This window comes from Pristis pectinata, chromosome 18 (assembly GCF_009764475.1).
Source record: "Pristis pectinata isolate sPriPec2 chromosome 18, sPriPec2.1.pri, whole genome shotgun sequence".
In the NCBI taxonomy this organism is placed as follows: domain Eukaryota; kingdom Metazoa; phylum Chordata; class Chondrichthyes; order Rhinopristiformes; family Pristidae; genus Pristis; species Pristis pectinata.
In genome coordinates, this window is record NC_067422.1 from 38,803,713 (window position 1) to 38,830,968 (window position 27,256).

Below are 27,256 nucleotides of genomic sequence, written 5' to 3' on the forward strand. Positions count from 1 at the left end.
ATCACTTTATACTTGAATATTGGAAACCAGCTAGTCACGTCTGGGGAGTTAGAATGTATCCCCACCTTCCCGTTACGGATTGCATTGTGTTGATATGTGTTCCATAGTTTGTTCCTGATCACCACGGTCACATTGGAGAAGGTCTTGATTTCCAGCTGTACTTCAGATGTCCATGTCTGCCATGACATGCAGATGTGATTTAGAGAATGCCTTAAACCTATAAGGAAGATTGAAGCCTGAGACTGCTAGCATTGGATCTTTCATAAAGTGCTTATTTGTGGCCTCATTTTGAGTTCCATTTCATTTTTTGAAATAAGCTGATGACCTGAGGCACACAGGTTGCCAGATGCCTTGTGCCCTGGAACCCAGGCTCGGTCACAGTTGTAGACATTGGGGTGGAATCCCATCTGTTCCTTGGGACCACTGGCTCAACAACAGCTGCATTCTCCAGAAGATGGATGTGTTCTTGGAGCTTGGAAGTTGTGCACGGGAGCTTCCTGGATCATCAGCTGACTTGCCAGACTATTGCCTGTTGATTTGAATATATCCAGATTGCATGGCTTTGTTTGGGCAATTTGTGAGTCCCTTGTCCTCAGAGGGTGCTATCTTTGCTGGCTGGTTTCCTTTTCTCGTAGCTACCCCACCTTCACTTCATCTCAGTGATTGCTGCGGACCCTGAGCTCAGTGTCTCATGTAGTTAATGGTGTATCTTCCATTTGGTGGTCATGTTGAATGGACCTTGTGTTCTCCTCCATTTTGCAGGCTGTTGATTTTGGGGACTTTGGAGATTGATATTCTGTTCGTTGAGCAGTTCCAAGTTGCTGTAGGACAGTCCTGGCAAAGCAGTCAATGAAGCTCAAATCTTCACTCCACTGCTCTGGGTCTGGGGAACCTGCAGGAACTTTGCCACCTTGCCACCATGTCACTTAGCCGACTATTGTTGAAATAGTCCTTGGGTTTCCATTGTCTAACAGGGAATGAGCTATACCTGGTGGCAGCAGCAATAAAAAAGCTGATATACCAGTGTTAGTACCTTCGTGCAGCAGAGTTTAGAGCCTTGACCACCTTCTACAAAGGTGCAAAACATTAGTAGCAGTTATAACTGTTGGTCCCTTTTAAATGGAGACACAGAAGTTAATCAGGAGTGTGGAAATGGTATGCTCTCACAGAGGAAGACACCAACAGCATATCAAGAATAGTGGGAAACAAGGGGTTAAAACAGTAAAACTTGAAATAGTTATTAACGCTAGAGGAAAAAGTACAAGGTAAACTAAATGGATTAAGGGTTGACAAATTCCCTAAGCCTGATGACTGGCATCCTAAGGTTCTAGAATGTGGCTGCAGGGAGTGGATGCATTAGTTTTGACTGTTGAAGCTCCCGAGTTTCTGGAAAGGCACCAATGAATGGACTGGAAGATCACCAATATAATGCATGTATTTAAAGAAGGAGAGCAAGGGAAAGACTGATTAGTCTAACACTTGAAACATGTTGAAATATTCTCATTTAGAGGAATGAGAGATCGAATTGAAAGGTACAAATTTCTTGGGTTTGACCGTTGACACTGGAGTGATGATTTCCCAGGCTGGAATATGTAGAAGTAGAAGTCCGGGGCTAGCCATTTAGAACAGAGGTAACTCCCCATCATGTCTCTCCACTTGCAACAAATGTGTCTGCTGCTTTCGACCCATCAGCTACGGCTTGTAAATCCTTTTTTTTAAGTTTTTGAACCTTGCTCTCTCAGTGCAGTTCTATCTGTACCACATTACACGGCTTTGTTCAGTGCATTTCAGATTAAACTGGTTAAGTTTCTCATTGTAAATCATGGTTAATAGTTTCAATATGCAGCTAATCAGATTAAACAAGGGGATCTGATTCTTTGATGGTTTGGCCATTAATCTGTGGATTATATAACTTGTTCTAAACATTTCAACTAATTGTTTGTCATCCTTTCTGTCAATGCACTAAGCATCATGTAACTTGATTGTTATGCCTAGAAAGAACCAGCACGTACAATGCCTTTGACATTGTGGAACGAATAGAAATGGGTCAGATGGCTTCCATGTTCTTCAATAAAGGTGAGAAGTTCCTCTGCTTATACAAATGTCTCCTGTTTGGTAAGTGTGTTAATTACAGATACTTTGCCAGTCTTTGATTGTTTGGCGGTGGCCTTGCAACAATTGGCCTTGGTGGCCTTGACTTGAAGATGGGGAATCAACCCTTGTTGCTGCTTGTTTGACAATCTGTTGACCGTGGTCACTCATGAGCTCCATAGTCTCCCTGAGGTCTAGATAAGCTTTGAGTAGGTTCAGAAGCAAGCAGCAGACCTTTTATTTAATGCCAAGTTTTCTTTGGGAAGTGGAATGGGACAGTCAGTAGCTCTCCAAAAGCTACTGCTGGCACATTTCACTAAACTTGTATGAAGAGGCTAGAATTTTTAAAAAAAAAAACTTGTGTTGAGTACTGATGTAAACCACTATGTTGACTGTATAAGGTTTTTATTTTAGAGAAATATCGTGTTACTCAGTAATAGTTATCAAAGCTATTTTCAACAATATGCAGTGATCTTCAGATAATGTGAGTCCCAGATCCTAAATCCTCGGTGAAAATCAGGCCTGAGCAGGTTTCTCCCCACACTACAAACATTGTACCATCTATGAAATGCACTGCAGTTACTTGCCCAGACTGCTCCAATAGAACCTCCCAAACCCATGATATTTAATTACTTCAAAAGTAACAATGTCAGGTATTGTAGTACAATTTAATTGGTTTGAAGTGTTACGACAAGTCTGTAAAAAGCTATTAGGAGCCAAATTGGATTCAAAAGTGCAACCTAATGCATTTCTAACCCACGTGGGCAGTTCTGGGGCAATGAATGACCTTTAGTATTCTGTGACCTAGTCTGTAATCTCTCAGGATTTCTTTTCAATTGAGTTTGCTTAATAATGAGATAGGATTACAGGAAGTGTAGAAGATGATCCAGGGAGCAGCACAGCCTCAATGGGGCGAATTGTCTTCTGTAAACGTGGATATGGAAGGAAATGATCTTAAATGTACATAAGCAGAGAAATAAAATAAAACACCTGCTAAGCCAATTACCAGTTTCTGAAATCTGACCATTAAATTCTGAAGGCAACATGCCACATCATACAAAAATATCTGTAAAAGCTAAGGATACTTGAAAAAGTGATTTGTTCACAGACTAATCAGGGAACAAAGGTTTCTCATTTCCCCAGATAAGGAATGTGGACACATGCCCAACTTCAAACACCCCATTATTCTCTGTGTTACTTTTATCCAGGAACCCCTCAAGTTCACATGCAGGTACCTGCTTCTAACAAGTGTAAAATTGCAGCGATCATGGCAGGGGTGTTGATTCAAAACAATCAGCTCATTGGGCCTGAACTAGCTCTCTTGAATTCTTCGAAGTTATTGTTAGTTTTTTCAGGATCTGGGCATCACTGATAATATTACCCATTCCTTATTGGCCTTGAGAAAGTGAGTGAGTTGCTGCCTTAAACTGCTGCAGACCTTCTGGTGAAGGTGCTCCCACAGTGCTGCTGGGCGGGGGAGTTCCAGGATTTACACCCAGTGGTGACGAAGGATCAATGTTACATTTCTAAAGCAGGCAGGTGTGTGTCTTGGAGTGGAACCGTCGGTGGTGTTCCCATGCATTTTTGTTCTCAGTGGTCAGACAGTGGTTTGGGAGGTGCTATCAAAGTAGCCTGGGCAAGTAACTACAGTGCATTGTGCAGGCGATCCAATGTTTGCAGTATGGGGAGAAACCAGCTCGGCTTTCTCCTTGGTACGCAGACCTGATTTTTCATTTAGGACCTGGGACTGGGTAGACCTCCCTTTTAGGGAGGTGTGGCTGTACTGGGCACTCCCAGTCTTGCCTCATAACCTCTGTTGATTTTGATGCAAGATGCCAATTTCCTGCAATATCACAAGTGACAATGTTTACAATTGGTCCCGGGAGACCAGTATCCTGGCGGGGAGGTTTGCTGAGGCTACTGGGGGAGTTTAAACTAGCATTGTTGAGGGGTGGGATCCGAAATGCAGAGACTGGGGAAGAGGTGTTTGGCTCTCAAATAGAGAAAGCTAGTAGTAGGTACGAGGGGGAGGATAGGCAGGTGACAGAGAAGGGACGTGCTCAGACCAGTTTGAGATGTGTCTATTTTAACGCAAGGAGTATTGTGAACAAGGCGGATGAGCTTAGAGCTTGGATCAATACTTGGAGCTACGATGTGGTGGCCATTACAGAGACTTGGACAGCTCGGACTGAAATGGTTGCTTCAAGTGCCGGGTTTTAGATGTTTCAGAAAGGACAGGGAGGCAAAAGAGGTGGGGGAGTGGCACTGTTGATCAGAGATAGTGTCATGGCTGTGGAAAAGGTGGACATCATGGAGGGACTGTCTGCGGAGTCTCTGTGGGTGGAGGTTAGGAACAGGAAGGGGTCGATAACTTTACTGGGTGTTTTTTATAGGCCGCCCAATGGTAACAGGGATATTGAGGAGCAGATAGGGAAGCAGATCCTAGAAAGGTGTGGTAATAACAGAGATGTTGTAATGGGAGATTTTAATTTCCCAAACATCGATTGGCATCTCCATACAGTGAGGGGTTTAGATGGGGTGGAGTTTGTTAAGTGTGTTCAGGAAGGATTCTTGACACAATGTGCAGCTAGGCCTACAAGAGGAGAGGCTGTGCTTGATTTGGTATTGGGAAGTGAACTTGGTCAGGTGTCAGATCTCTGTGGGTGAGCATTTTGGAGATAGTGATCATAATTCTATCTCCTTTATGATAGCACTGGAGAGAGATAGGAACAGACATACAAGAAAGGCGTTTACTTGGAGTAAAGGGAATTATGAGGCTCTCAGGCAGGAAATTGGAAGATTAGATTGGGAACAGATGTTCTCAGGGAAAAGTACGGAAGAAATATGGCAAATATTCAGGGGATATTTGTGTGGAGCTCTGCATAGGCATGTTCCATTGAGATGGGAGTCAAGAGAGGATACAGGAACTGTGGCGTACAAAGGCTATAATAAATCTAGTCAAAAGGAAAAGAAAAGCTTACAAAAGGTACAGAGAGCTAGGTAATGTTAGAGATATGGAAGAGTATAAGGCTAACAGGAAGGAGCTTAAGAAGGAAATTAGGAGAGCCAGAAGGGGACATGAGAAGGCCTTGGCAAGCAGGATTAAGGAAAACCGCAAGGCATTCTACAAGTATGTGAAGAGCAAGAGGATAAGATGCAAAAGGATAGGTCCTATCAAGTACAGCAGTGGGAAAGTGTGTATGGATTCAGAAGAAATAGCGGAGGTACTTAATGAATACTTTACATCAGTATTCACTATGGAAAAAGATCTGGGGGATTGTAGGAAGGAATTGCAGCAGGCTGAAAAGCTTGAGCATGTAGATATTAGGAAGGAGGAGGTGCTGAAACTTTTGGAAGGCATCAAGTTGGATAAGTCGCTGGGACCAGATGAGATGGACCCCAGGCTGCTGTGGGAGGCGAGGGAAGAGATTGCAGAGCCTCTGACGATGATCTTTGCATCATCGATGGAGACAGGAGAGGTTCCAGAAGATTGGAGGGTTGCGGATGTTGTTCCCTTATTCAAGAAAGGGAGTAGAGATAGCACAGGAAATTATAGACCGGTGAGTCTTACCTCAGAGGTTGGTAAGCTGATGGAGAAGATCCTGAGAGGCAGGATTTATGAACATTTGGAGAGGTATAATATGATCAGGAATAGTCAGCATGGCTTTGTCAAGGGCAGGTCCTGTGTTATGAGCCTGATTGAATTTTTTGAGGATGTGACTAAACACATCGATGAAGGGAGAGCAGTAGATGTAGTGTATATGGATTTCAGCAAGGCATTTGGTAAGGTACCCCATGCAAGGCTTACTGAGAAAGTAAGGAGGCATGGGATCCAAGGGGACATTGCATTGTGGATCCAGAACTGGCTGGCCCACAGAAGGCAAAGAGTGGTTGTTGAAGGGTCGTATTCTGCATGGAGGTCGTTGACCAGTGGTGTACCTCAGGGATCTGTTCTGGGACCCTTACTCTTTGTGATTTTTATAAATGACCTGGATGAGGAAGTGGAGGGATGGGTTAGTAAGTTTGCGGATGACACAAAGGTTGAAGGTGTTGTGGATAGTATAGAGGGCTGTCGGAGGTTACAGCGGGACATAGGTAGGATGCAAAGTTGGGCTGAGAAGTGGCAGATGCAGTTCAACCCAGATAAGTGTGAAGTGATTCATTTTGGTAAGTCAAATATGACGGCAGAATATAGTATTAATGGTAGGACTTGGCAGTGTGGAGGATCAGAGGGATCTTGGGGTCCGAGTCCATAGGACGCTCAAAGCAGCTGCACAGCTTGACTATGTGGTTAAGAAGGCATATGGTGTATTGTCCTTCATCAGTCGTGGAATTGAATTTAGGAACCAAGAGGTATTGTTGCAGCTATATAGGTCCCTGGTCAGACCCCACTTGGAGTACTGTACTCAGTTCTGGTCACCTCACTACAGGAAGGATGTGGAAGCCATAGAAAGGGTGCAGAGAAGATTTACAAGGTTGCTGCCTGGAATGCGGAGCATGCCTTATGAAAGATGTTGAGGGAACTCGGCCTTTTCTCCTTGGAGTGACGGAGGATGAGGGGGGACCTGATAGAGGTATTTAAGATGATGAGAGGCATTGATCAGATGGATAGTCAGAGGCTTTTCCCCAGGGCTGAAATGGTTGCCACAAGAGGACATAGGTTTAAGGTGCTGGGGAGTAGGTACAGAGGAGACATCAGGGGTAAATTTTTTACTCAGAGTGGTGAGTGCGTGGAACGGGCTGCCGGCAACGGTGGTGGAGGCTGATACGATAGGGTCTTTTAAGAGACTGTTGAATAGGTACGTGGAGCTGAGTAAAATAGAGCTCTATGGGTAAGCCTACTAATATCTAGGGTAGGGACATGTTCGGCAGAGCTTTGTGGGCTGAAGGGCCTGAATTGTGCTGTAGGTTTTCTATGTTTCTATGTTGCTTTTGGGCATGGGAAGTCCCATATAATAAGGGGCAGTTGGCAATCCTGGGGCCAACAATATCTGAAGGTAGGTGATCTATATGTATATTCATGAAACTGCTACTTAATGGGCAGCTTTATATTTGAACAGTGCATAAAACAGACTTTTACTTGGAGGGGTGTGTAGAAGGGAGTTGGGTGAGGAGGGATGAAGAGAGAATGTACATAAATGGGGGGGCTTTCTGCCCCCAGACAGGTGGAAGTGTAGAGAGAGAAAGGAATAAAATCCCCAGCCAGGTAATAAGGATCCCGTACAAGATAATGGATTATTGGGTGGTAATCACCTGGAGCCTTGAAGGAGGCAGAACTAATAAACCCAGTAAATGGCTGCCACGTATCTGTGAAATCAGGCACAGAATTGTCATGTGCAGCATTTTCACATAACAATGGAGGGGTTGGAACCATGCATGAAGCCTTGAACAGTGTACGTTAGCCTTCCAAGCTGTGAGGTGTCTCATTGGCAGGCAGGCATGGTGGCAGGAGTGCCTAATAGACCAGATTTTGCTGTGGGCACATCCTCCATGTTCCCACTGCCTGAATGTAGCCAAATCCAGAAGGCCGTCGAGTCTGAGCAGCAACAGAGCCACAACTGGTGGAATAGAGCTTCTCAGAAGGCTAAAGTGCCCCTCTAGATATCCATCTACAGGTGGCAAAGCCTGAACCCAGCTTTGGTTAAAACTGCCCAGGTTTTTTTTCAGGTTTCCACATTCGGGGCTGTAAATATTTGTTAATATATTTAAAAATTACTAAAACCACTGTAATACACACAATTGACACAATATAATTTAAAGAAAAAAAAACCTAATTCCCTGTCCTCCCTCATCCCAATATTCCCCATTGACGTTCATGGCTTGCTGGACCTGTCTGTGCCAGATTGAACCCATAGGGTAATTGCGAGGGAATTCACAAGATCCAGCTTTGCTGCTGGAATCCAGGTGAAGGCCAGTGGGCAAGTGCAGCCCAGAAGTGGAACACCAAGGTTAGCTAGTAAGTCTGAGACTCCTCCCTCTCCATTTGAATCACTTGGGTTTCCTGAAATTTAGTGGCACCTATGTTGAGAGATGCTGTTAGTTTCCAGCAGAATCCAGCAGGTGGGACCTACAAGCAGGTCTGCGGAAGAGGGAAATATGTGCTCCAATTTGCATGCCATTCACCAATGGGAAATGTTTCTCAGTTTCCAAGGATATCTGAAGATTACATTTATCAGATGGGGCTTGGTTTTTTTCACACTTGTCCCCCATCAGTTTCTGAATAAGTGCACCTTAAAGGTGTCATTGCATCTTTGTTGCATAAAGCCCCCTGCCTTCAGGGCAAGTAGCTTGTGCCTTCCTGAGCTGTTTTTGTTCTTTGTGCACTTTTTTCACTTTTCTTCCAGCTTTCTTTGAGTCATAGTTGTACAGCATGGAAAGCAGGCCCTTCGGCCCAACTCGTCCATGCTGTATGACTATGACTTGAAGAAAACTGGAAGAAAAGTGAAAGTAGTGCAGCACAGGAAGAACTAAAACAGCTCAGGAAGGCACAACTTATTTGCCCTGAAGGCAGGGGGCTTTATGCCAAGTTGTCTAACTGAGCTAGTCCCATTTGGCCCATATCCCTCTAAACCTTTTCCATCCATGTACCTGTCCAAATGTCTTTTAAATGTCGTAATTGTACCTGCCTCCACCACTTCTTCTGGCAGCTCATTCCGTATACCCACCACCCTCTGTGTTGGGGGGGGGGGGAAGTAACCCCTTGGGTCCCTTTTTAAATTTTTTCCCCCTCACCGTAAACCTATGCCCTCTAGTTGTGGATTTCCCTGCCCTGGATAAAGGACTGTGACTATTCACACTATCTATGTCCATCATGACTTTATAAACCTCTAAGGTCACCCCTCAGCCTCTATGCTCTAGGGGAAAAACTCTTAGCCTATCTAGCTTCTCCTTATTACTCAAACCCTCCAGTCCTGGTAACACTCTCATAAATCTTTTTTTGCACCCCTTCCAGTTTAATGACATCCATCCTCTAGCAGGGCAACCAGAACTGGACACAGTACTCCAGATGTGGCCTTACCAACATCTTGTACAGCTGCAACATGATGTTCCATGTCCAGACTGATCAAACTCTTGAGAGAGTTTGTTCTCAGTGCACAACATCTTTGTGCCTGCCTTCCCTGTGCTGGTTGATTCGTCCTCTACGTCACTTCATTTTGTGTCCCACCCAGCCCTGTTATTAAAACTGGTTTTGCCCTGTGGCTTGCTCCTCGTATAAATTAATTTGAATCCTTGTATGGAGAGAGTTATTATGCCATACGCATAACGAGATTCTGTTTTAAATTCTTTAATTTGGTAGGTTTGTAACTTGTCCTTGAATGTTTGAATCTGACCTTCATTTTGCAGAGCTTGTCAATTCATTTGTGTTAACAACATTACAGGGTGTATGGGGAATTTGTACTAATGAGAGATTAATCAACTGTAAGGCTAAACAACGGCCGTTTTTATAATGACCTACCTGCTGTTTCTCACTTCTGTGCGTCCTCTAAGAGAACAACCTGAGAAGATTTAAATGCTTGATTGAAAATCCCTTTGGAATAAGCAATGTCTTGGAACTGGAATGTCAGCTACAGAAGACATTAGTAATAGGGCTTAAAATGTAACCAGAATGAAAGGTAGTTAAGAAATTTAGCATTGCACTATAAATTTAGACGTGGAACTGTGAACCTGTTCTTTATCAAAGTGAAGATTTCAGTAAGCAACTGGTTAAGGTTCAGAATTTTTATGTCATAATTGATGACCCACAAGGTTGGTGTAACATTTCTTGGTCTTGCCAATGGGTAAATCTGATTCTTATAAAGGTTATGTAATTGCCATAATTTGCATGCATTTATTTAAATGAGCAAATTAAGAAGAAATGTTTACTGAAGTGCTATAATTTGAAAGGCTTCAAAGCATTATTTAATTTTATTTAATTAATAAATAATATTAACGTGCATTGTGCTTGTATGCAGTGGCTTTGTATTCTTAGGAAATCATCTACTGATGTGTAATCAAAGCAGCATACCTGTTGCATAGAAAGCAACAGTCATTTCAGCCTAGATTTGCAGATTCCCTCTTCATAGGGAAGTAAATCAGTGTCCACTCTGGAGTTTGTACAAGTGCAGTGGAAATCAGGAAACTGGTTTTCGTTCTGTTCTCCAGGTTTTTTTTCTATAACAGATTTGGACGGTCCAACTGGGGACCAAATCTGAGGGTGTTTCTCATTCTATTTTGCGGAATGATTACTGTGCGGTAGATTCAACTCTGATCTTTTAGTTCAAAACTAGGCAACTGTAAACTGGACGAGGGCCACTATCTTTGCAGGGGGCATCAAACAATCTACTGGAGGAACTCAGCGGGTCGAGCAGCATCTTGGGGGCGGTGGGGAGGAATTGTCAATGTTTTGGGTCAAAACCCTGCACCAGGACTGTCTCCATCCTTGCAGGGAGGTTTGCTAGCGCTATCTGGGATGGTTTAAACTAGTGAGGCAGGGGATGGGACCCAGATAGACAGTGCAGCAGGTGTGGAGTTAGAATCGTGTGGAGAAAATAGAACAGGCAAGACCTATGGGTAGAGCAGACAGACTGGTAGGGAATCACAAGAGGGCTGGTAGGTTTAACGGCATTTATTGTAATGCAAGGAGCCTTGGGTAAGGTGGACGAGCACATGGTTTTATGATATTGTTGCATTCAGAGAAATGTGGCTGAGGGAAGGGCAGGACTGGCAGCTCAATGTTTCAGAGTATAGAGTTTCAGGCATGAGGGGGGATACAAAAGGGGACCATTGTTGTTTGTCATATATTTATATATGACCTCTGAGAATGTAGGTGGATTGATTAGTAAATTGGCTTATGACACAAAAATTAGAATAGTAGATAGTCAAGAAGGTGGTCTAAAGATATATTGGGACATAAATGGAAAGTTGGGCAGAGCAGTAGCAGATGGAATTAAACTACACAAGTGTGAAGTAATGCATTTTGAGATATCAAATACGTTAATATATTCAGCATATGGCAGGGACCTTAGTGTTGATGTACAGAGAGACCTTGGAGGCATTGTGTACCAGAGTTGGGACGTCATGTTACAGCTGTACAAAACATTGGTTAGGCTGCACTTGGAGTATTGTGTACAGTGCTGGTCAGGAAGGATGTGGTAGCAATAGAGACAGTGCAGAAGAGATTCACCAGGATGTTGCCTAGAGTGCAGGGCTGTGGTTATAAGGCGAGATTGTATAGGCTGGGTTTATTCTCACTGGAACGTAGAGGCTGAGAGGAAGCTTGTGAGGGTTTATAAAATTGAAGGGCATAGATGGGGTAGAATGGAGTCTTTTTCCTAGTCAGGGTGAAAGTGGGGGGGGGGGGGGGGGGGGGGGGGGGGGGGGTAGTTCAAAGCTAGAGGTTTACAGTGAGAGGGAAGAAATTTAAAGATCTGAGGGGCTGGTTTCTCACACAGAGGGTGGTGGTTGTCTAGAGGTGGTAGAGGCAGATACAGTTACATGGTTTAAAAGGCATTTGGACAGGTACTTGGATAGGAAAGGAATAGTGGGATATGGGCCTAATGTGGGCAAATGGGATTAGCGTAGGATGGCATTGCAGTTAGCATGGACGAGTTGGACCAAAGGGCCTGTTTCTGTGCTGTACAACTGTTTCTGTGAATAAATCACTGTGTACCTTTGCCAGTAATGGAAATCTGTTGCAACACGGTCTATAGCCTAACTCTGATATTATCCTCAAGCTGTTTATGCCCTGCAACCCTACTTCAATGAAGAATGTAGAGAGGATACCAGAGGCCATTTTGGTGAAGCTACAGCAGAAGACCAAATGTGAGAGTAAAGGCAGCACACCATTAGCAAGTCCCACAAGCACTGGTCAGACCAAGACTCTGCAGTTCTAACACGGTGTGGGGAAGCCCCATGATCGTCCTGAGTGGCATCTGGGTGCAAAAGGTAAGGCTGCAGCCTTTGTCACCATCTCCAGTCATTGATGCTGAGTGGATAATCCATCGTGGCCTCCTGATCTCATCATTGTGTTAGTCTTTAGCTAAGTTGATGCACTCTATCATATGAAAAACAATTGAAAGCAGTGAATTACAAACGGAAAATGCTGGAAATATTCAGCGGGTCAGGCCAATGGGAGGGAAACGATACAACATTTCAGGTCCGAGACCCTTCATCAGAACCGGGAAAGGGGTTAAAGAAGCCCATTAAGCTGCAGGAAGGGTAGAGGATGACTCTGAGGGTAAAACCAAGGTTCAAAGCTTGGACCATGGGGCTAAGCTGTAAACAAGGTTATCTGGTCAATGAGTAAATGGGAGTAATGAGAGAGTGAGAACATGAGAGAGGAGGTAGGCTAGCATCCATTACAAGCTTACTGGCTCCCACAGCCATCTTGACGACTATTCATCCCACACTGCCCCCTGTAAGCACTCTATTCCATTATCCCAGTTTCTCATTGTACATGCCCTGATGATGAGACTTTCTATACAGGTGCCTCTGAAGTGTCTGCCACCACCTTGAACTGTGGCCTGCTGTTACAATGAGGTCCAACTCAAGCTTGAGGAAGAACATCTCATCTGTCTGGGCACATTGCAGCCTTCTCAACTTCGTCTGGGAGAGGATACTAATATTGGTTTGCTAATCTTGCCAGTAGATACAGAGGATTTTGCAGAGACTGTTTGGTGCCTTCTGTTGGTTGTCCATATCTTTGTGTACAGGAGGGCATGGATCACTCCAGCCTGATGGACCATGGCTTTTTTGTTTGGATATGGACTCCAGCAGATCGTGGAACGTACTTTTCCTCAGGCCATGTTGACGCACTAGAAGTGGGGCTGAATTTCATTCATCAATATCTACCTTTTGCTGAGACGTGGCTCATGAGATACAGAAAATAGTCCAGCTCTCCAGGGTCTCTTCATGTGCTCTCATTGTTTGGGGGGGGAGGGGTGCAGGTTGGTAGAGTGGCCATTGTCTTCAGGTAAGTGCAGTGCCCGTGCTCTCTCGCTCTGGTGAATATGTCAATGTTGGGTGGCACACTGGCACAGCTAGCAGAGCCACTACCTCTCAGCACCGGAGACCAGTATCCAATACTGACCTCGGGTGCTGTCTGTGTGGAGTTGGAATGTTCTCCCTGTGACCACGTGGGTTTCCTCCACATCCCAAAGATGTGTGGGTTGGTAGGGTAATTGGCTGCTGTAGATTGCCCTTGGTGTGTAGGTCAGTGGTAGAATCTGGGGGAGTTGAAGAAAATGTGGGGAGGATATAAAAAATGAGATTAATGTAGTGTAAATGGGTGGTTGATGGTTGGCGTGAACTCAGGGCTGAAGGGCCAGTTTCCAGCTATATCGCTCTGTGACTCTCTGAAGCCCACTCTCTGAATCTGTATACAAGGGTCGTTTCCGTACTGCATCTGTGACTGAGGTTAGAAACGGAATTTAAGGACAGGAAAGGAAACTCCACGGTCCCTCATGATTGACAGAATCAAAGGCATCAATGAGGTGAAAGGCCATTCATACTGGTTAATTCTGTTGCCTGCAGTTCTCTTGAAGTTGTCGCGTGGTGAAGATCGTGCCTACCGTGTCACCAGAGGTATGGAATCCATTCTGCGATTTGGGGAGCAGCTGTTCCATCACCAGCAGCAGGTGGTTGAGGAGGACCCTGGTGATAACTTTCCCTGTGATCTCCCCTTGGGAGATCTCTCTGCAGTTTGTTTCCTTTGGAGAAGATGGTCACAACTGTGATGCCTGTCATGCTATCATCTTCCCAGATGGCGGAGAGGAAGCTGTGACTTTGTCAGAAGTTCCTTTCTGCTGCTTTGGACCTTCAGCTTGAGGCACCTATTGAGAATTTTGTGACCGTGCTATTTCTGAAGGAGTATAACTGCAGAAATGGAAGCTCACTTGATTGGCAGCCCATCAATCATCTTAAACACTCACTGGGGCTACATTATGTATCATTTACAGAACTGACTGCAACAACTCGTCAGTGCTTTCTCTGACAGCTCTTCCCAACTCAACTCTAGAACAAGGTGAGCAGGTACATGGGGGCTCTACCATTAGTGTGTTTCCTTCCCTTTTCCACATCATCCTGATCTGGAAATCTATTTTTTTCATTGTCAAAATCAGGGAACAGCTTAGTTAATCAATGAATGGAAAAAAATGTGGTAAGTTGCCTGAATAGGTCCTGCCTGCTACAGAGCAGGACAGTTCCACTCTGGCCAATTACTGTCCCAACACCTTGCACTCAATCATCAGCAAAATGATGGAGAGTGTTTAGACTGTTTTATTTAGTGGCATTTACCTATGATCTGGTCACCGTTGATTAATTTTATTCTCACAAGACAGTTTGGACTTTATTACTTCCTAGGTCCAACGTGGGTAAAAGAACTGAGTGATGCAGATGAGGTGAAAATAGCTGCCCTTGACATCAATTCAGTATTTAGTGAGTGTGGCAGCAAGGAGCCAAGTAAATTTGATGATGATGGAGAGGGAAGCTCTTCACTAGCTGGAGTAAGCCTGAGTGCTCAGGTTGTGGTGGGGGGGGGGGGGGGGGGGGGTGGTGGTGTTCAGTTGTCTCAGTCCAAGCCTGCAGGAGTTGCTCACAATCGTGACCTAGTCCAATATCAACCTCCTGCATAATGTAAAAAGTGGTGACTTTTGCTGCTGTGTTCAAATCCAGTCAGATCTCCTGAGAAAATGAAGCAGCCTCTAGCTGCAGGCAGTAAGGTCTGGATAAATTCAGACTTCAGCTGATAAGTGGTAAGTAGCAATCACATCTCATAAGTGGCAGGCAGTGACCATCTCCAGCAAAGAGGCTAACCACCTTTTGTTGACATTCAAAGTCATAATAATCACCAAATGTCCTAGCAACAGTTTCGAGAATCGCCATTGATCAGGAACTTAACTGTACTATCTGCAATAGATGTTCAGACACTTGGTGTTCTGATATGTGTGATTTATCAGCTGGCTCCCCAAAATGTACAAGTCAGGAGTCAGATAGAATGTGCTCCACTTGTCCCCAGGAGGAGGCCATTCAACGCACTTTGCCTTCACTAGCTCTGTACCAGACTAACTCATTAGTTACACCACCCACTCCCCTTCGTAGCCTTGCAAATTTTTCCTCGCCATTTATTTATCCAATTCCCTCTTGAAGGCCACCATGGGCCATGACTCCACCAAAACCACAGGCAGGGTGTTCGTTTCCAGCCATGGTTTGAGAATGGGGATATTCAGTTTAGACAATTATGGAACAGAGCGCGTAGCTTGAGACAAAGGAAAGGAGATTGAAGGTGGTGGCACCAACCTTTCCATGTCTGGTTGGAGGAGCATCCTGCTCGTGCGGCATCAGGCGCTGGGACAACTGCTTTACAAATGGGAGATGGTGTAGAGGTTGAGGGGGTGGTGGTGAGGTAGAGCCAGTGTAGTTAGCATCCATGTGAAAACTGGCATCGTGTTTTTAGATAGACAGCATGATGAAAGAAAGGAAGCATCCTGGGGAGAAACTGGATGTAACTCTGTGGGTCCGGTGAGAGGTCATTGGATGTCCTTTGCCAGGACTTGGTAGATGTGACTGGATGACTTTGGAGAAGTATTGTAGGAGGTTAGTGTGCTCAACCACTTCCATGCTGGGTTAAGAAAAGAAGGAGAATTATTTTTCTCAAAAGTCATATGGTGTGTACTTTATGACTTTCAGAAGCAAGGGCAGAAACCCCTGAGTGCTCGCACCTGACCAGAAGTGGATGGCAGGCATATTGAACCTCCTCCAAGTTCTTCTCCCCTTGTACATACTTCCAGAAGATATACATTGCCATTTCATCTTCATTGCTGGGGAAAATCCTGGAACTTCCTTGCACTGTGGGAGTCTCTCCACAAGGCTGACTGCAGACTTCAAGGTGGGAGTTCACCACCACCACCTTCAGTAAGTAAAGTTTGCCACTAAATTGGAGCAAAGGTCTGAAGATGCTAAAACTCTGAAACAAAACCAGAAAATGTTGGAAGGAATCAGCAGATCAGGCAGTGTCCGTCAATGATCCTTCATCAGCACCAGAAAACTGAGAAGGGTACTCAGGGCTGAGTGTTGATGAGAATTCTGCAGTCTGATTGATAGATGGGATTTGCTGTTGCTTGTCCTGCAGGACAGATTCCCAACAGAAGGTGCCATGTGAAAAAGGATGTCTGATGGGGTCATAGAGAACAGAAACAGGCCATTCGGTCCACCAAGTCCATGCTGACCATCAATTAGCTATGTAATAAGTCTATAAGCTGAAAGTTTAATAAACAGTGGTGATGCTGTCTGCAAGATCCAGGTCTTGGTGATTATAAGAAGCCTTCTGTATCCTCTGTTTCCTCTGCCTCCTTCCTCATGCAGAATGGCACAGTGTTGCCAATGTAATGTCTAGAGGAGGTTGATGAAACCACTGAAGCCTGTTAATTTGTTCATGGCTGGCTCCCTGCATCAACTACATTTGACCATGTTTCCTAATGACAAAAACTGCATATGTTGGGGATCAGAAGAACCAAATGCTGTAAATACTCAGCGGGTCAGGCAGCATCTGTGGAGAGCAACAGTTAACATTTCAAGTCGATGACCTTTCATCACAACAAGGAAAAGTTAGAAAGCGCACATACTTTCAGTTGCAGCGAAGGGAAGAGTGTGGAGAGAGCAAGGGGAACGTCGGTGATAGAGTTGAGACCGAGAGTGAATAACACAGATGGTGTTCACGCTGGCTGTGATGGGGTGGTGACGGCTTGTTAATTGCAGTTGATCTGTCTTGAGGTGCGAGTGGAGGGAGATGAATTAGAACAGTGAAGAAAAAATGTGTTGAAACTGAGATACAGAACACAACTGTTGTTGGAAATTTGAAGTAAGAGAATGCTGGCAGTTGGCTTGACAGGCAGTCCCTGGGATCAAGGGCGCCTTGCTTTCACTCCCGTTCCGAGGTGACTGATGAAGCCATGGTGGAAACCACACTCTTTTGCTGATGGGCTGAGATATCTGGTGGAATGAGTGGGTGAGTAGTTTGTGAGGAGGTGCATTTTATTTTGTGAAATTACACTGGGCTTGTGTGTCCTCCTGATGTGTGGATTCAGGGTTCTCAATACCGTTAGAACATAAAACAGGAACAATGCTATCATATCTGCTCCCTAGCAGCATGTTCCAGGCACCTACCACTTTCTGTGTTGTTAAGAAAAAAAACTTCGTCCTCTTTAAACCCATGCCCTTTAGTATTTGACATTTCCGCCCTGGGGGGAAAGACTCTGACTGTCTATCCTACCTATGCCTTTTCATAATTTAATATACTTTCGGGTTGCCCTTCAATCTTCAACGCTCCAGAGAAAACAATCCAAGTTTGTCCAACTTCTCCTTATAGCTATTGACCAAAGGCAGTGCTGCTACATTGAAGATGATGGTGAATTTCATCATCAATGTCTGCCTTCACTGAGGGTGGCTGGGACACGTGTGACATGGTGTACTTTCCAAGATCATGCCATGAATCTTTATCATGAGAGGGCAGTGGTGTACAGTGCAGCCATTTGGTGGAGGGCCTTGGTCTTGCAGGTGTTGAATGTATGGCCCATCTTCCTATGCTCCAGTGAACAAGTCACTGATAGCCAAGAGCTTGACCTTAGAGTGCATCCAAATGCCAGCAACATCTGCATTATGCAGCTCAACTACTGAGGTTGGGGTGGCCTTGGTTCTGTAATGTATTTGCGGTAAGTTAAATAGTTCCCCATTAGTTCTGAAAATTAGCTCCACTCCTGGGAGAAGTTCTGTGGAGGTGAGGTACAGCATTATGGTGAGAAAGACTGAGAAACTATCTGGACAACAGTCTGCTGAGGGAGACTTTGTTGTGGGCTTGTCAGTTAGAATCATGGCTTGCCTGCCATCATGAAGCAAATTGAAGATGGAGATAAATTTTGCGCGCTGAAATTCCTGACTAATGGAGTCAAATGCTTTAGGGAGGTCGAAGAGGGCCGTGTATGGTGGCTGGTGCTGCTCCCTGCATTTCTACTGGAGTTTCATGTGGTTAAGAACATGTCTACTGTACTTGATGGATTGGAAGCAGCTCTTCAGCTATGGGGAAGAGGCCATTGAGGAGATTACTAGTGAAGACCTTCCCTATAACAGGGAGACCTTTCTGCAGTTACCAGTCAGACTTCTCTTTTGAAAATGACTACAGTTTGGACATCTGAGGTCCCCTGGTATATCCTCCTCTTGATGTGACAATGAACATTGTGACTTTGTGATTGAAGCTCTTCACTACAAGTTTTAAAACTTCAGCAGAGTTGCTCTCTGTCCCCAAGACCATTTCTTAAAGTCAGGATGTAGCTTTTACACCAGCTTGTTGGGATACAGCAACACTGGACTAAATAGGCTGCAGTGAGATGGAGTCAAGGGCACTCGTATTAACGGCAGAGTTGCAGTTGAGATGTTCAGTGTTTCTTTGGTTGTTTCTCTGTCCTTGGTAAGTTCTCTCCATTCTTGGCTCTTTAAGATAGGGCCTTGGGTATTTGGGCTGTAGATGACCTTGTCATTCATCACTGATCTCGTACTGTCAGTGAATTACTGCGGGTCCTACACACTATCTGTCCTTTAGGTCGTGGGTTTTCAAGTGGACCTCTGCTTCAGGTGTCTGCAGCTCTGTTTTTCCTTGAAGAATGGTGGAGTGTCTTAAGGAGGGTCGCCTTTTGTGGTTAGTTAGCTTCTCTATCTGGTCATTGTCAGCAATGCAGTCCTGGTTATTCTTGGCCAAGAAGCCAAGAGTCTCTACGCAGGTGTCAATTATGGTGATTTTGGGGGCAGCTGCTGGATGGAGATTAGGACTAGGGAAGTCTAGGTGAGTGGTGGCTCTCACCTTCCTCTACCTTAACCATTTGTCTTCAACACAAGGCAGGGCTCCATACCCCTACGCCTCAAGCAACAGGAGTGGGTGTGTGGACACGGGGCATAGGGAAGGGTGCCAGGTGTGTGGTTTGGGGACATGGGGCTGGATATAACTGGCAGCTCAGGCCGCGTCAGTGGGAAGAGGGAAAGCAATGCGTCAGGTACGTGACCTTTCATCAGAACTAGTGAAAGACCATCCGCCTGAAATATTAACTTGCTTTCTCTCTCTTTCTACGGATACTGCCCAGCCTGCTGAGTATTTCTAGGATTTTCTGTTTTTGTTTGATTTCTAGCAATAACAGTTTTTTTTTTAAGCATAGTGTAAGTTTTAATTTGGTGTCTCCTGTAAATGCATCAAATGGTCTCTTTCTGTCTAGGCATCAATCTGAGCACCTTGAACCACCTTTTCATGTATCAAAATTCCTGAGATCTGCTTCATAAAATCCCTGGACCAGAGGGGAGGCCCTGCCTGCACTGTTTGCAGTGGAGTTGGATGGTTCGGGGTAAAGGAGCAAATGATTGGGTATAGTTTGAAGTTCTCAGTTATAAGAGAGAAACGTTGGTCCAGTTTTTCTCCTTTACCACACTGGAGAGAGCTGAGAGAAAGTAGGTTACACCAAACATCATTACACACTACAGGCCTCTAACGGCGGTCTGTTATTTCTGTTTGGTGGAAGGTTCTTTCGTGAACATCCAGCAGGTTCCAGCAACCTGTGGGATCTGTCCCCAAGCGGAGCTGCCTCTTGTCACACTCATGGTCTAGCAGGGGACCTCATTTTGTTGCTTCCTGACCCACTGGCTTGATGTGGAAGTAATTTGGGGGCTTCCAGCTGTCCACTGTGGAAGAAGTTGCTCAGTCTTCCTGGTGCCAAAGGCTGCCAGCCATGTCTGCCACGTATCCTTGTGGGTGGTCGCAGCAACGACATCACGAGAAAGCTATGGCACAGATTTGGGTGTTCAGCTGCCACAGTGTGATCACACAGAGTTCCTACTGTACTGTCTCCTGTGGTCCATGCTGGCTGTAGAAAAGATCCTTCTGTTGTCTTCTAAATATTCAGTAACTAGACTGAGATGTGAAGAGATCCTAATAGCTGGATAAAAGTTGTGGCATATCTCTACCGTAGTCCTTGTGCCCAATTGCTGCTGAAGTGCAGTTGCAAACCCGGATCTGTGTATGTCCTAAATGGTGAACTTTCCCTGTAACAGGGAATAGAAGCTGTGTTTGCTCTATCCTGCTCCTGTGTCCTTCAGTTTCAACCACCAGTTACACCCAACGTAGGTGTTGGGGTAGAAGGTGAAGTGGGGAGGCAAGGCACTATGTTAGTAAGGGTGCTTGAGAATTTGGACAATTGCATTGGCTTGGGATTTGGGTCTTTGACTTCGGTTTTTCAATGTCTCTCCGGGGAATGTTACTGGATCCCATTTTAAGGATCCTGCCAAATTCATGTGGTGTAGAATTTGAAAGCTCTTTCTGGCTGAGCTTGATTCTATCCCAGTCAAATGTGTGTGAAATTTGCCGTGTCCATTTTCTAGCGGTGTTTCAACGAGCAGCTGAGCAGGAACACAGGTTGTATTTTCTTTTCACTCTAGGACTCTGACGACCTGTTGTGCAGAACCATTCTACTGGCTGCGGTCGGTTATTTCTGCACAGATTGGTGGTTGAACCTGGGACACATGGCTTCTGTTAATTTATTACAGCAATGTTTCCACATTAGTAATCTCTCAGACAGGGGAGCTGCTGTGTATCTGTGATGTACAGTATTTTGAATTACATTTGAATATGTCACATTCTGAAAATTAGTATTTTAGTAATTTACTAAATCAAATGTAGGCATCATTAGAGGGAAGTGACTGACTCACTTCTGACAGTTCCTATGGTAGCTAATCTTTTAAATGAACATAAAGGCAAGGGACATATTGGTGCTCCGGTCGGACTTGGCAGTCACCTCTCAAATATCAAATGCCAGTGATTGGAAATAAAGTTGGTAGCAGAGAAGAGCATCTGTTTTTGCACAAAGATTTACAAACGCATATGGTTTGCAGGATTTTTAATTTGTTTTGTTTCTTCTCGCACAGTGGGAGTCAACATGTTCTACATCTGCATCATAATCTACCTCTATGGGGACCTGGCTATCTACGCAGCCGCTGTCCCATATTCCCTCACAGAAGTTGTCTGGTGAGTGTTTGTTGATGCTCTTGCCCTTCACTTAGCTTCAATGTCATTGAGATTGTTGCTGACCCCTTAACTATTCATCATAAGATTGGTGGAAGGTTTATGCAGTTATTTTAAAAGCACGACAAAGGAAAATTGATTATGGAAGAAAGCAGAATAGTGCTTGTCAAGCTGTCTCTGTCCGGTACCACAAGCACCTCAAGTACTGATTGGCACTGCAGAGAAGAATTATTTGTATTCATTGTACTTTGTAATATATTTATCACAATAAAGGAATAATTTTCATAATGTAGGTATGCATCATTAACCCATGCAATTATAGAACTGAAGAATCACTTGATCAGCTTGGCTCTAGTGTGAGCTGTTGCCTTGCTGCACTGTGCATTGGCAGAGCTTTGTCTCCTCTGGTCCAATACTTGCCCTACAGGCTATGAATAGGATGTCAAAGGAATGCAAAAAAAAAGTGCAGGGCGTGTTCACATTGGAGTTTTGATTGGACTGAAGCAAATATAAGCAGCAAGGATGGCTACGTACATTTGATTTTGTGCCCTATATAACACCTGAAAATATTCTAAGATACTTTACAAAGAGGAAATTAATGCTTGGGGTTGGGATGCACGGTCAAAAACCTTGTTGCTTTGATAGATGTTGCAAGATTTTGTGCTTGGAGTGTGGGGTCAAGCCAATTACTGTCACTGGTACTGTTGGCTGAAGTGAAAGGAATGCAGAGTTGGAGGACTTGAAGCTGGGCAATGGAGTAGGCTGGGGTGGGATTATGTAAGAGTGTGAATTGGACTTTGAGGATTTTAGGTGTGAGGATTTTATCGTGAGATGTGGGGCAAGTGCAGGTCAATGAGAATGGCAGCAATGGGCAAACAAAACTTGTTTTCTGTAACAGAAAGGGTGGCACTGTGTGCCTGATGTACAGTGAATCGAATATAAACAAAGCTTCTGCCTGCAGTGGAGGTGGACGAGACAGTAGTATGTGGTCTTGGTAAATGAAGAGATGTTGGGTTTGAAATTCTGCCAGTCTGAGTGGAGGATTTTTGGTGGCAGAGAAATGAAAATGATGGCTTTGGTCTTTTTTAAATTTTATTTACAGCGTGGTAACAGGCCCTTCCGGCCCAATGAGTCCGCGCCGCCCATTTTAAACCCAAATTAACCTACCCGTACATCTTTGCAATGTGGGCGGAAACCGGAGCACCCGGAGGAAACCCACACAGACATAGGAGAACGTGCAAACTCCTTACAGACAGCGACGGGAATCGAACCCCGATAATAGTGTCGTGCTAACTGCTACACTACCGAGGAATCTGAGGAAACCTTTACCTGTCAGTGAATTTCACCCTGTTAATTTGGTGCACAGAGATGGAGCTGGGTGCTGTTAGCAAAGCTGTGCCTGGGCATGTCGATCAAGTGAATGGGAGGCAGCAAATAGATGAGGGAGAACGGGCACACTATACACCCTAGTGGAATCTTAGAATTAGAAGTTTATATGCCATTGGTCAATGTCTGTATGTAAGAAACTGAAAAGTTTTCATGTCTTCATGTCTTGAATGCTTTTATCTGAGATTTTGATTAACAGGAGTTCTGGCCAAAAGTGAGGTGGCTTCATCTGAGGGTAGTGAGCAGTGTTTGTGATAATCCACCTATCTAGCCCTGCACAGTCCTTTCGTGCTTGGCAAGAAGGCCTGTTTTGAAATTGGCCATGACACTATCTGTCGACTTGCAACCCCTTACCTGCATGCTAAATAGTTTGGACCAGAGAGTGATCTTGGCAAGTCTGTAAGATTGTCGTTCATCGAGTGACATTAATGCAAAAGGGATTTTTAAATGTAACTGAAAAGCAATACCTTGCCTCCGGGAAAGGAACATGTTACTACCAAGAAACTGCTGCTTCTCTGTGTCTTCTCACTCCATTGACACAACCCTTGACCAAATAAAATTGTAAAGTTATGATTTATAACAAAGGTGAAATTTCAGTTGGAAGGAAGACATTGATTAGTTTCTGTTGTAAGGAGCTGCCTGTTTTTGGTTTACAGGTTGGGATCGTTTCTATAGTATTTGTGAACGTCCCAGTTGGAGCTCATACTCGTGTATATTAGAAAAAATGTAAATGAAATCATCAATTAAAAGGCTTTGGGTCATTCAAATTCAGCGACAGATGTATTGCCAGCCTTGCCCAGTTGCACTGTAATGCATCAGGCACAGAACTCGCAGCCCAAGTCCAAATCACTTCAGTTTGTAAATTTGCCCAATGCCAGAAACATGTAACCGTGAAACCTAGATACAGTACAAGCGTAACTGTTTCACCAATAACTTGCTCTGTGCTGCTCTACGATGGAATATTTTCTCTGAAGAACAAACAGTAAAAATGAGAATTCAGAAGGATCACCATGTGTATGCACATTACCAGTCACAGAATGGACTGATTTGGTGTGAACTTTCTTGGAGAGCCAAACTTACAAAGTACTGTCCCCTGCCCACCCGCACCACCCCCCCCCCCCCCCCCCCCCCCCCCCCCCCCCCCCCACCAACTGCATTGAAGTCGGTGATAACTGAAGTGTACACACAGGTCCATGGTCTGCTCTAGATCATTTCCCTTGGGCTGCCCGATAACAAAAGTCTTGCCTCCCATGCTGTGATGGTGCAGAACCGTAATGCTTTTATGAAAATTTCTCCTTGGCTATGTTTGCAATAATTGTTCAGCAGGATGTGAGGTAATATTTTGCTGTTGTACAGAGGAGGCGCAGGGCACTGGGGTTTTCTGTCGGGTTTGCTGCTCCTGGCGACCATGGTGGGTGGAATGCAGCTGCTCAGCAATGAATGAGGTTGGAGGATTTGCATATTTATTGCATTCACTGCTTCTGACGTGGCCTCCTCTGCATTGGTGAGATCAGGCGCAGACAGGGCAACCGCTTTGCCGAGCACCTGCACTCCATCCACCGTGGCCTTCTGGAACTCCTGGTGGCCAGCCATTATAATTCACCTCCCCATCCTCACACCGACACGTCTGTCCTCGGCCTCCGCCACTGGCAGGGTGAGGCTAAACACAGACTAGAGGAACGTTACCTCGTATTCCGCCTGGGTCGTCTACAACCTGACGGCACAAACGTTGAATTCTGCAACTTTCAGTAAACTGCTCTCCCTCTCCCTTTTTCTCTCTCCTGATCTATCCCGTTCTTCCTGCGTTCACCCCAGCCCCTGTCACCCTGTTTCTTTCCCCTCCTCCACTGTTTCCATCTGTTCTCCCCACCTCCCTCACGATTCCATGCTTCACCTTCCTGCCCAATCAGCTTCCATCATCTGCAGCCTTTTGTCACCTCCACCTGTCACCTCCACCGGTCACCTCTCGCTACTTCCACCCTCCCCCCCCCCCCCCATCTGCCAATCACCCGCCTCACCTGGATCCACCTATCACCTGCCAGCTCTTGCTCCACCCCTTCCCTCCACCTCTTTATACCGGCCACCTCCCCTCTACCTTTCCGTCCAGATGAAGGGTCTTGACCCGAAATGTCGACTGTCCATTTCCCTCCATAGATGCTGTCTGACGCACTTGAGTTCCTCCAGCATCTTGTGTGTTGCTCCGGATTCCAGCGTCTGCAGTCTCTTGAGTCTCCAGGTTTGGGTATCAGGTTGTACTGAGAGCGTCAACGTGTGTTGCCTGCTGCTGGACTTTTCCAGCTTTTCTCTTCCTCCACTTGTCCTGTGTTTTCATCAACGTAATTGGAGCCTGCTCAGTTTACTTTAAGGCAGAACTGTAAGATCTCTGTGTGTTGCTGAAGAGCTTGAAGGTGTCCTTGTTCTTCTCATCAGACCAATCCTGAGCTCTTTCCCTTGGGCCCACTACTGATTCAGCCATGTCAATGAGCACATTTTGAACTGCACCCATTTCCCCTTGAGTTGCCTGTTTAGCATGCAGGATAACCCTGGTCACGTAACTGCTTCTGAGTTTCGTTGTAGTTTACACTGGCAGAATTGTCCTCCACTGCTGGAGCATTCACATTCTGTAGGCTTAAACTATTACAGCACTTGAAAAGCACAGTGATGTGAAAAGCTTCTTCCCACCAATGCAACCTATTCATTTCTCCGAAGACTACCTATGGCTGTTGTGACGTTCTAGCCTGCATTTAATCTCTTGCCTGACTTGACCAATTATTTCAAACATTAGTGAAATCTCGTGTTCTTAAAGAGCAGGGAAAATCTGAGATTTTCTTGCCATTCCCCCCTCCTAGCTCCCAACTCAACCGATTGTGAAAATACATTGAATGTGTTAGAATTGGAGGGGCAAGTTATTGTCAGCCAAGGATTTTGGGTGGGGTGGGGAGGAGGAAGTGGGGGGACTTTGTGGTGGTGTAGAGTCAATATTCAAATCATTCTTTATTTAAATTGGAGGCTCCCACATTTCTTCTGGTGCACTACATTTCCAAGTTTTCTTTTCTGCCTCCAGTAGGGTAACGTAGGGTTTAAGTGGAGCAGGCCCCAGTTAGAAACCAGGTGAGTTGATTACGGTTTTGCAGAGTAAGTTTCTCAAACTATCAGCAGCTCCTGACTCTTTGTGAATTTACACATCCAGGCGGCAGGTGGCGAGTAACGTTGCCCTGCCCATCGGGATTATCGTTCTCGCCCTGCACACCGTTGGAGCTCGGCCTGAATGTTCAGAGTGTGTCGGTCCCCATCGTTGTTGCAACCTGCACTCAATGAAACTGTCACTTTACAATGAATTTTCAACTTGTGACATTCTTAACAGTTGCATTGTTTAAAAACTTGAGCAGGATTGCTCCAACATTTTGAGGCAAGGCTGCCGTGTGATACTGGTGTCTATGAATTTCAAGCAGACAGTGTTGTTGTGAAGATAATGTTACATTTGAATAATTTTTCTGTATATTGAATCATAAGTGGGAATGTTTTTTTGACTATGTGGTAACAATGGGGCAACAACTCACTGCTTACCTTTCCCCTCAGTGGTAATCAGTCATGCAGTGCTGTCAGCAAAGTAAAGCCCAACGATACAGACCCATGCTGGGGATCAATTAGACGCATCGATGCCTACAGGATCTTCTTGGTGAGTGAGCGAGCTTTGACACAACTTTGAAAGTGATCACTCACAGGCCTCTCGTAGTAATAGTGGTATTAATGGCACCAGTGAAATATCTTTCTAAACTGATGGATAAGTTGAAGAAACTGTAAGAAACTTTGGGTATTCTGATTGTGTGTAATCATAATTCTGTCGGATTAAATATTTCGCTATCTCTGCTGTGTACCGAGGGCAACATCTGTTCACATTTAGAAAGTACACAGAGCACTTCATCTTCTAATACATCCCTTCCAGATATTTTTAAACCCTGTTGACGACTGATAATGGAATCCTGAGATCTGGCACACAAATCTTACTATTTACCAAACACATGGGTTTTCATACGTCAGTTGGAAGGGATTCTCTATTTAGATTAACTGCATCAGAGGATGCAGACAGAGTGACTTTGGTCATGCAGACTGAAGGGGATTGGTAGTGTTAGAGAAGTTGAACCATAGTAAAGCTAGCGTTTGAGAATCTGTGCTATGTCAATTCTACGATCTGTGTGGATTTTTAACAAACCCCCCCTCTGTCTCCCAAGAACACAATTCCGCCCCTTCGGCAGTGCTGTCATTTAATTAGACCGTGGCCGAATCGCACCTCAGCTGTATTTATTTTTCCCTCTGTATCCTCTCTAACAGTTGCAGATCTACTTCCCTCTGTCCTGAAAGTCCCTGTTATCCCAAACCTCGAGGGAGCTATGAATTTCTGCTGCCCTTGTGCGAAGGAGTATTTCCCAATTGTACTCCTGAACACTCCAGGTCTACTTCTAAATTTGTGTTCCTTGTTTATCCTGCACCAGAATTAGTTTTCTGTTCCCCCTTCTCTATCAAATTCTTTTTTATCAGCTTGATCAGATCATTCCTGAAAATAAGGGAATGCAAATCATGTCTACACAACCTGCTTTTGCAATACATCTTGTATCCCCTCCTGCTCAGAACCGAGTCAGGTACTCTAGAGTCTGACCAAGGTTATATCGATGATGCAACTTTCTCCCTGGGGTCCCAGAATGATTCCTGAGATGTACCACTTGGTAAATCCTGACCAGGTTAGACCTC

The 27,256-nt window shown here is 44.9% G+C and overlaps 1 protein-coding gene across 6 annotated transcripts in view; it reads left to right on the top strand.

Moving 5' to 3' along the window:
• Positions 1-27,256, top strand: part of tmem104 (transmembrane protein 104) — an 88,752-nt gene that overhangs the window by 40,213 nt on the left and 21,283 nt on the right. For 3 of the 6 annotated variants that reach the window (XM_052032652.1, XM_052032654.1, XM_052032653.1), the window contains exons 6-9: positions 1,996-2,076; positions 13,603-13,653; positions 21,025-21,124; positions 26,087-26,186. In XM_052032652.1, coding sequence (XP_051888612.1) covers positions 1,996-2,076; positions 13,603-13,653; positions 21,025-21,124; positions 26,087-26,186 — 332 coding nt within the window. The remainder of the gene's footprint in view (positions 1-1,995; positions 2,077-13,602; positions 13,654-21,024; positions 21,125-26,086; positions 26,187-27,256) is intronic. The other 3 variants (XM_052032656.1, XM_052032655.1, XM_052032657.1) reach the window with 1 other exon arrangement.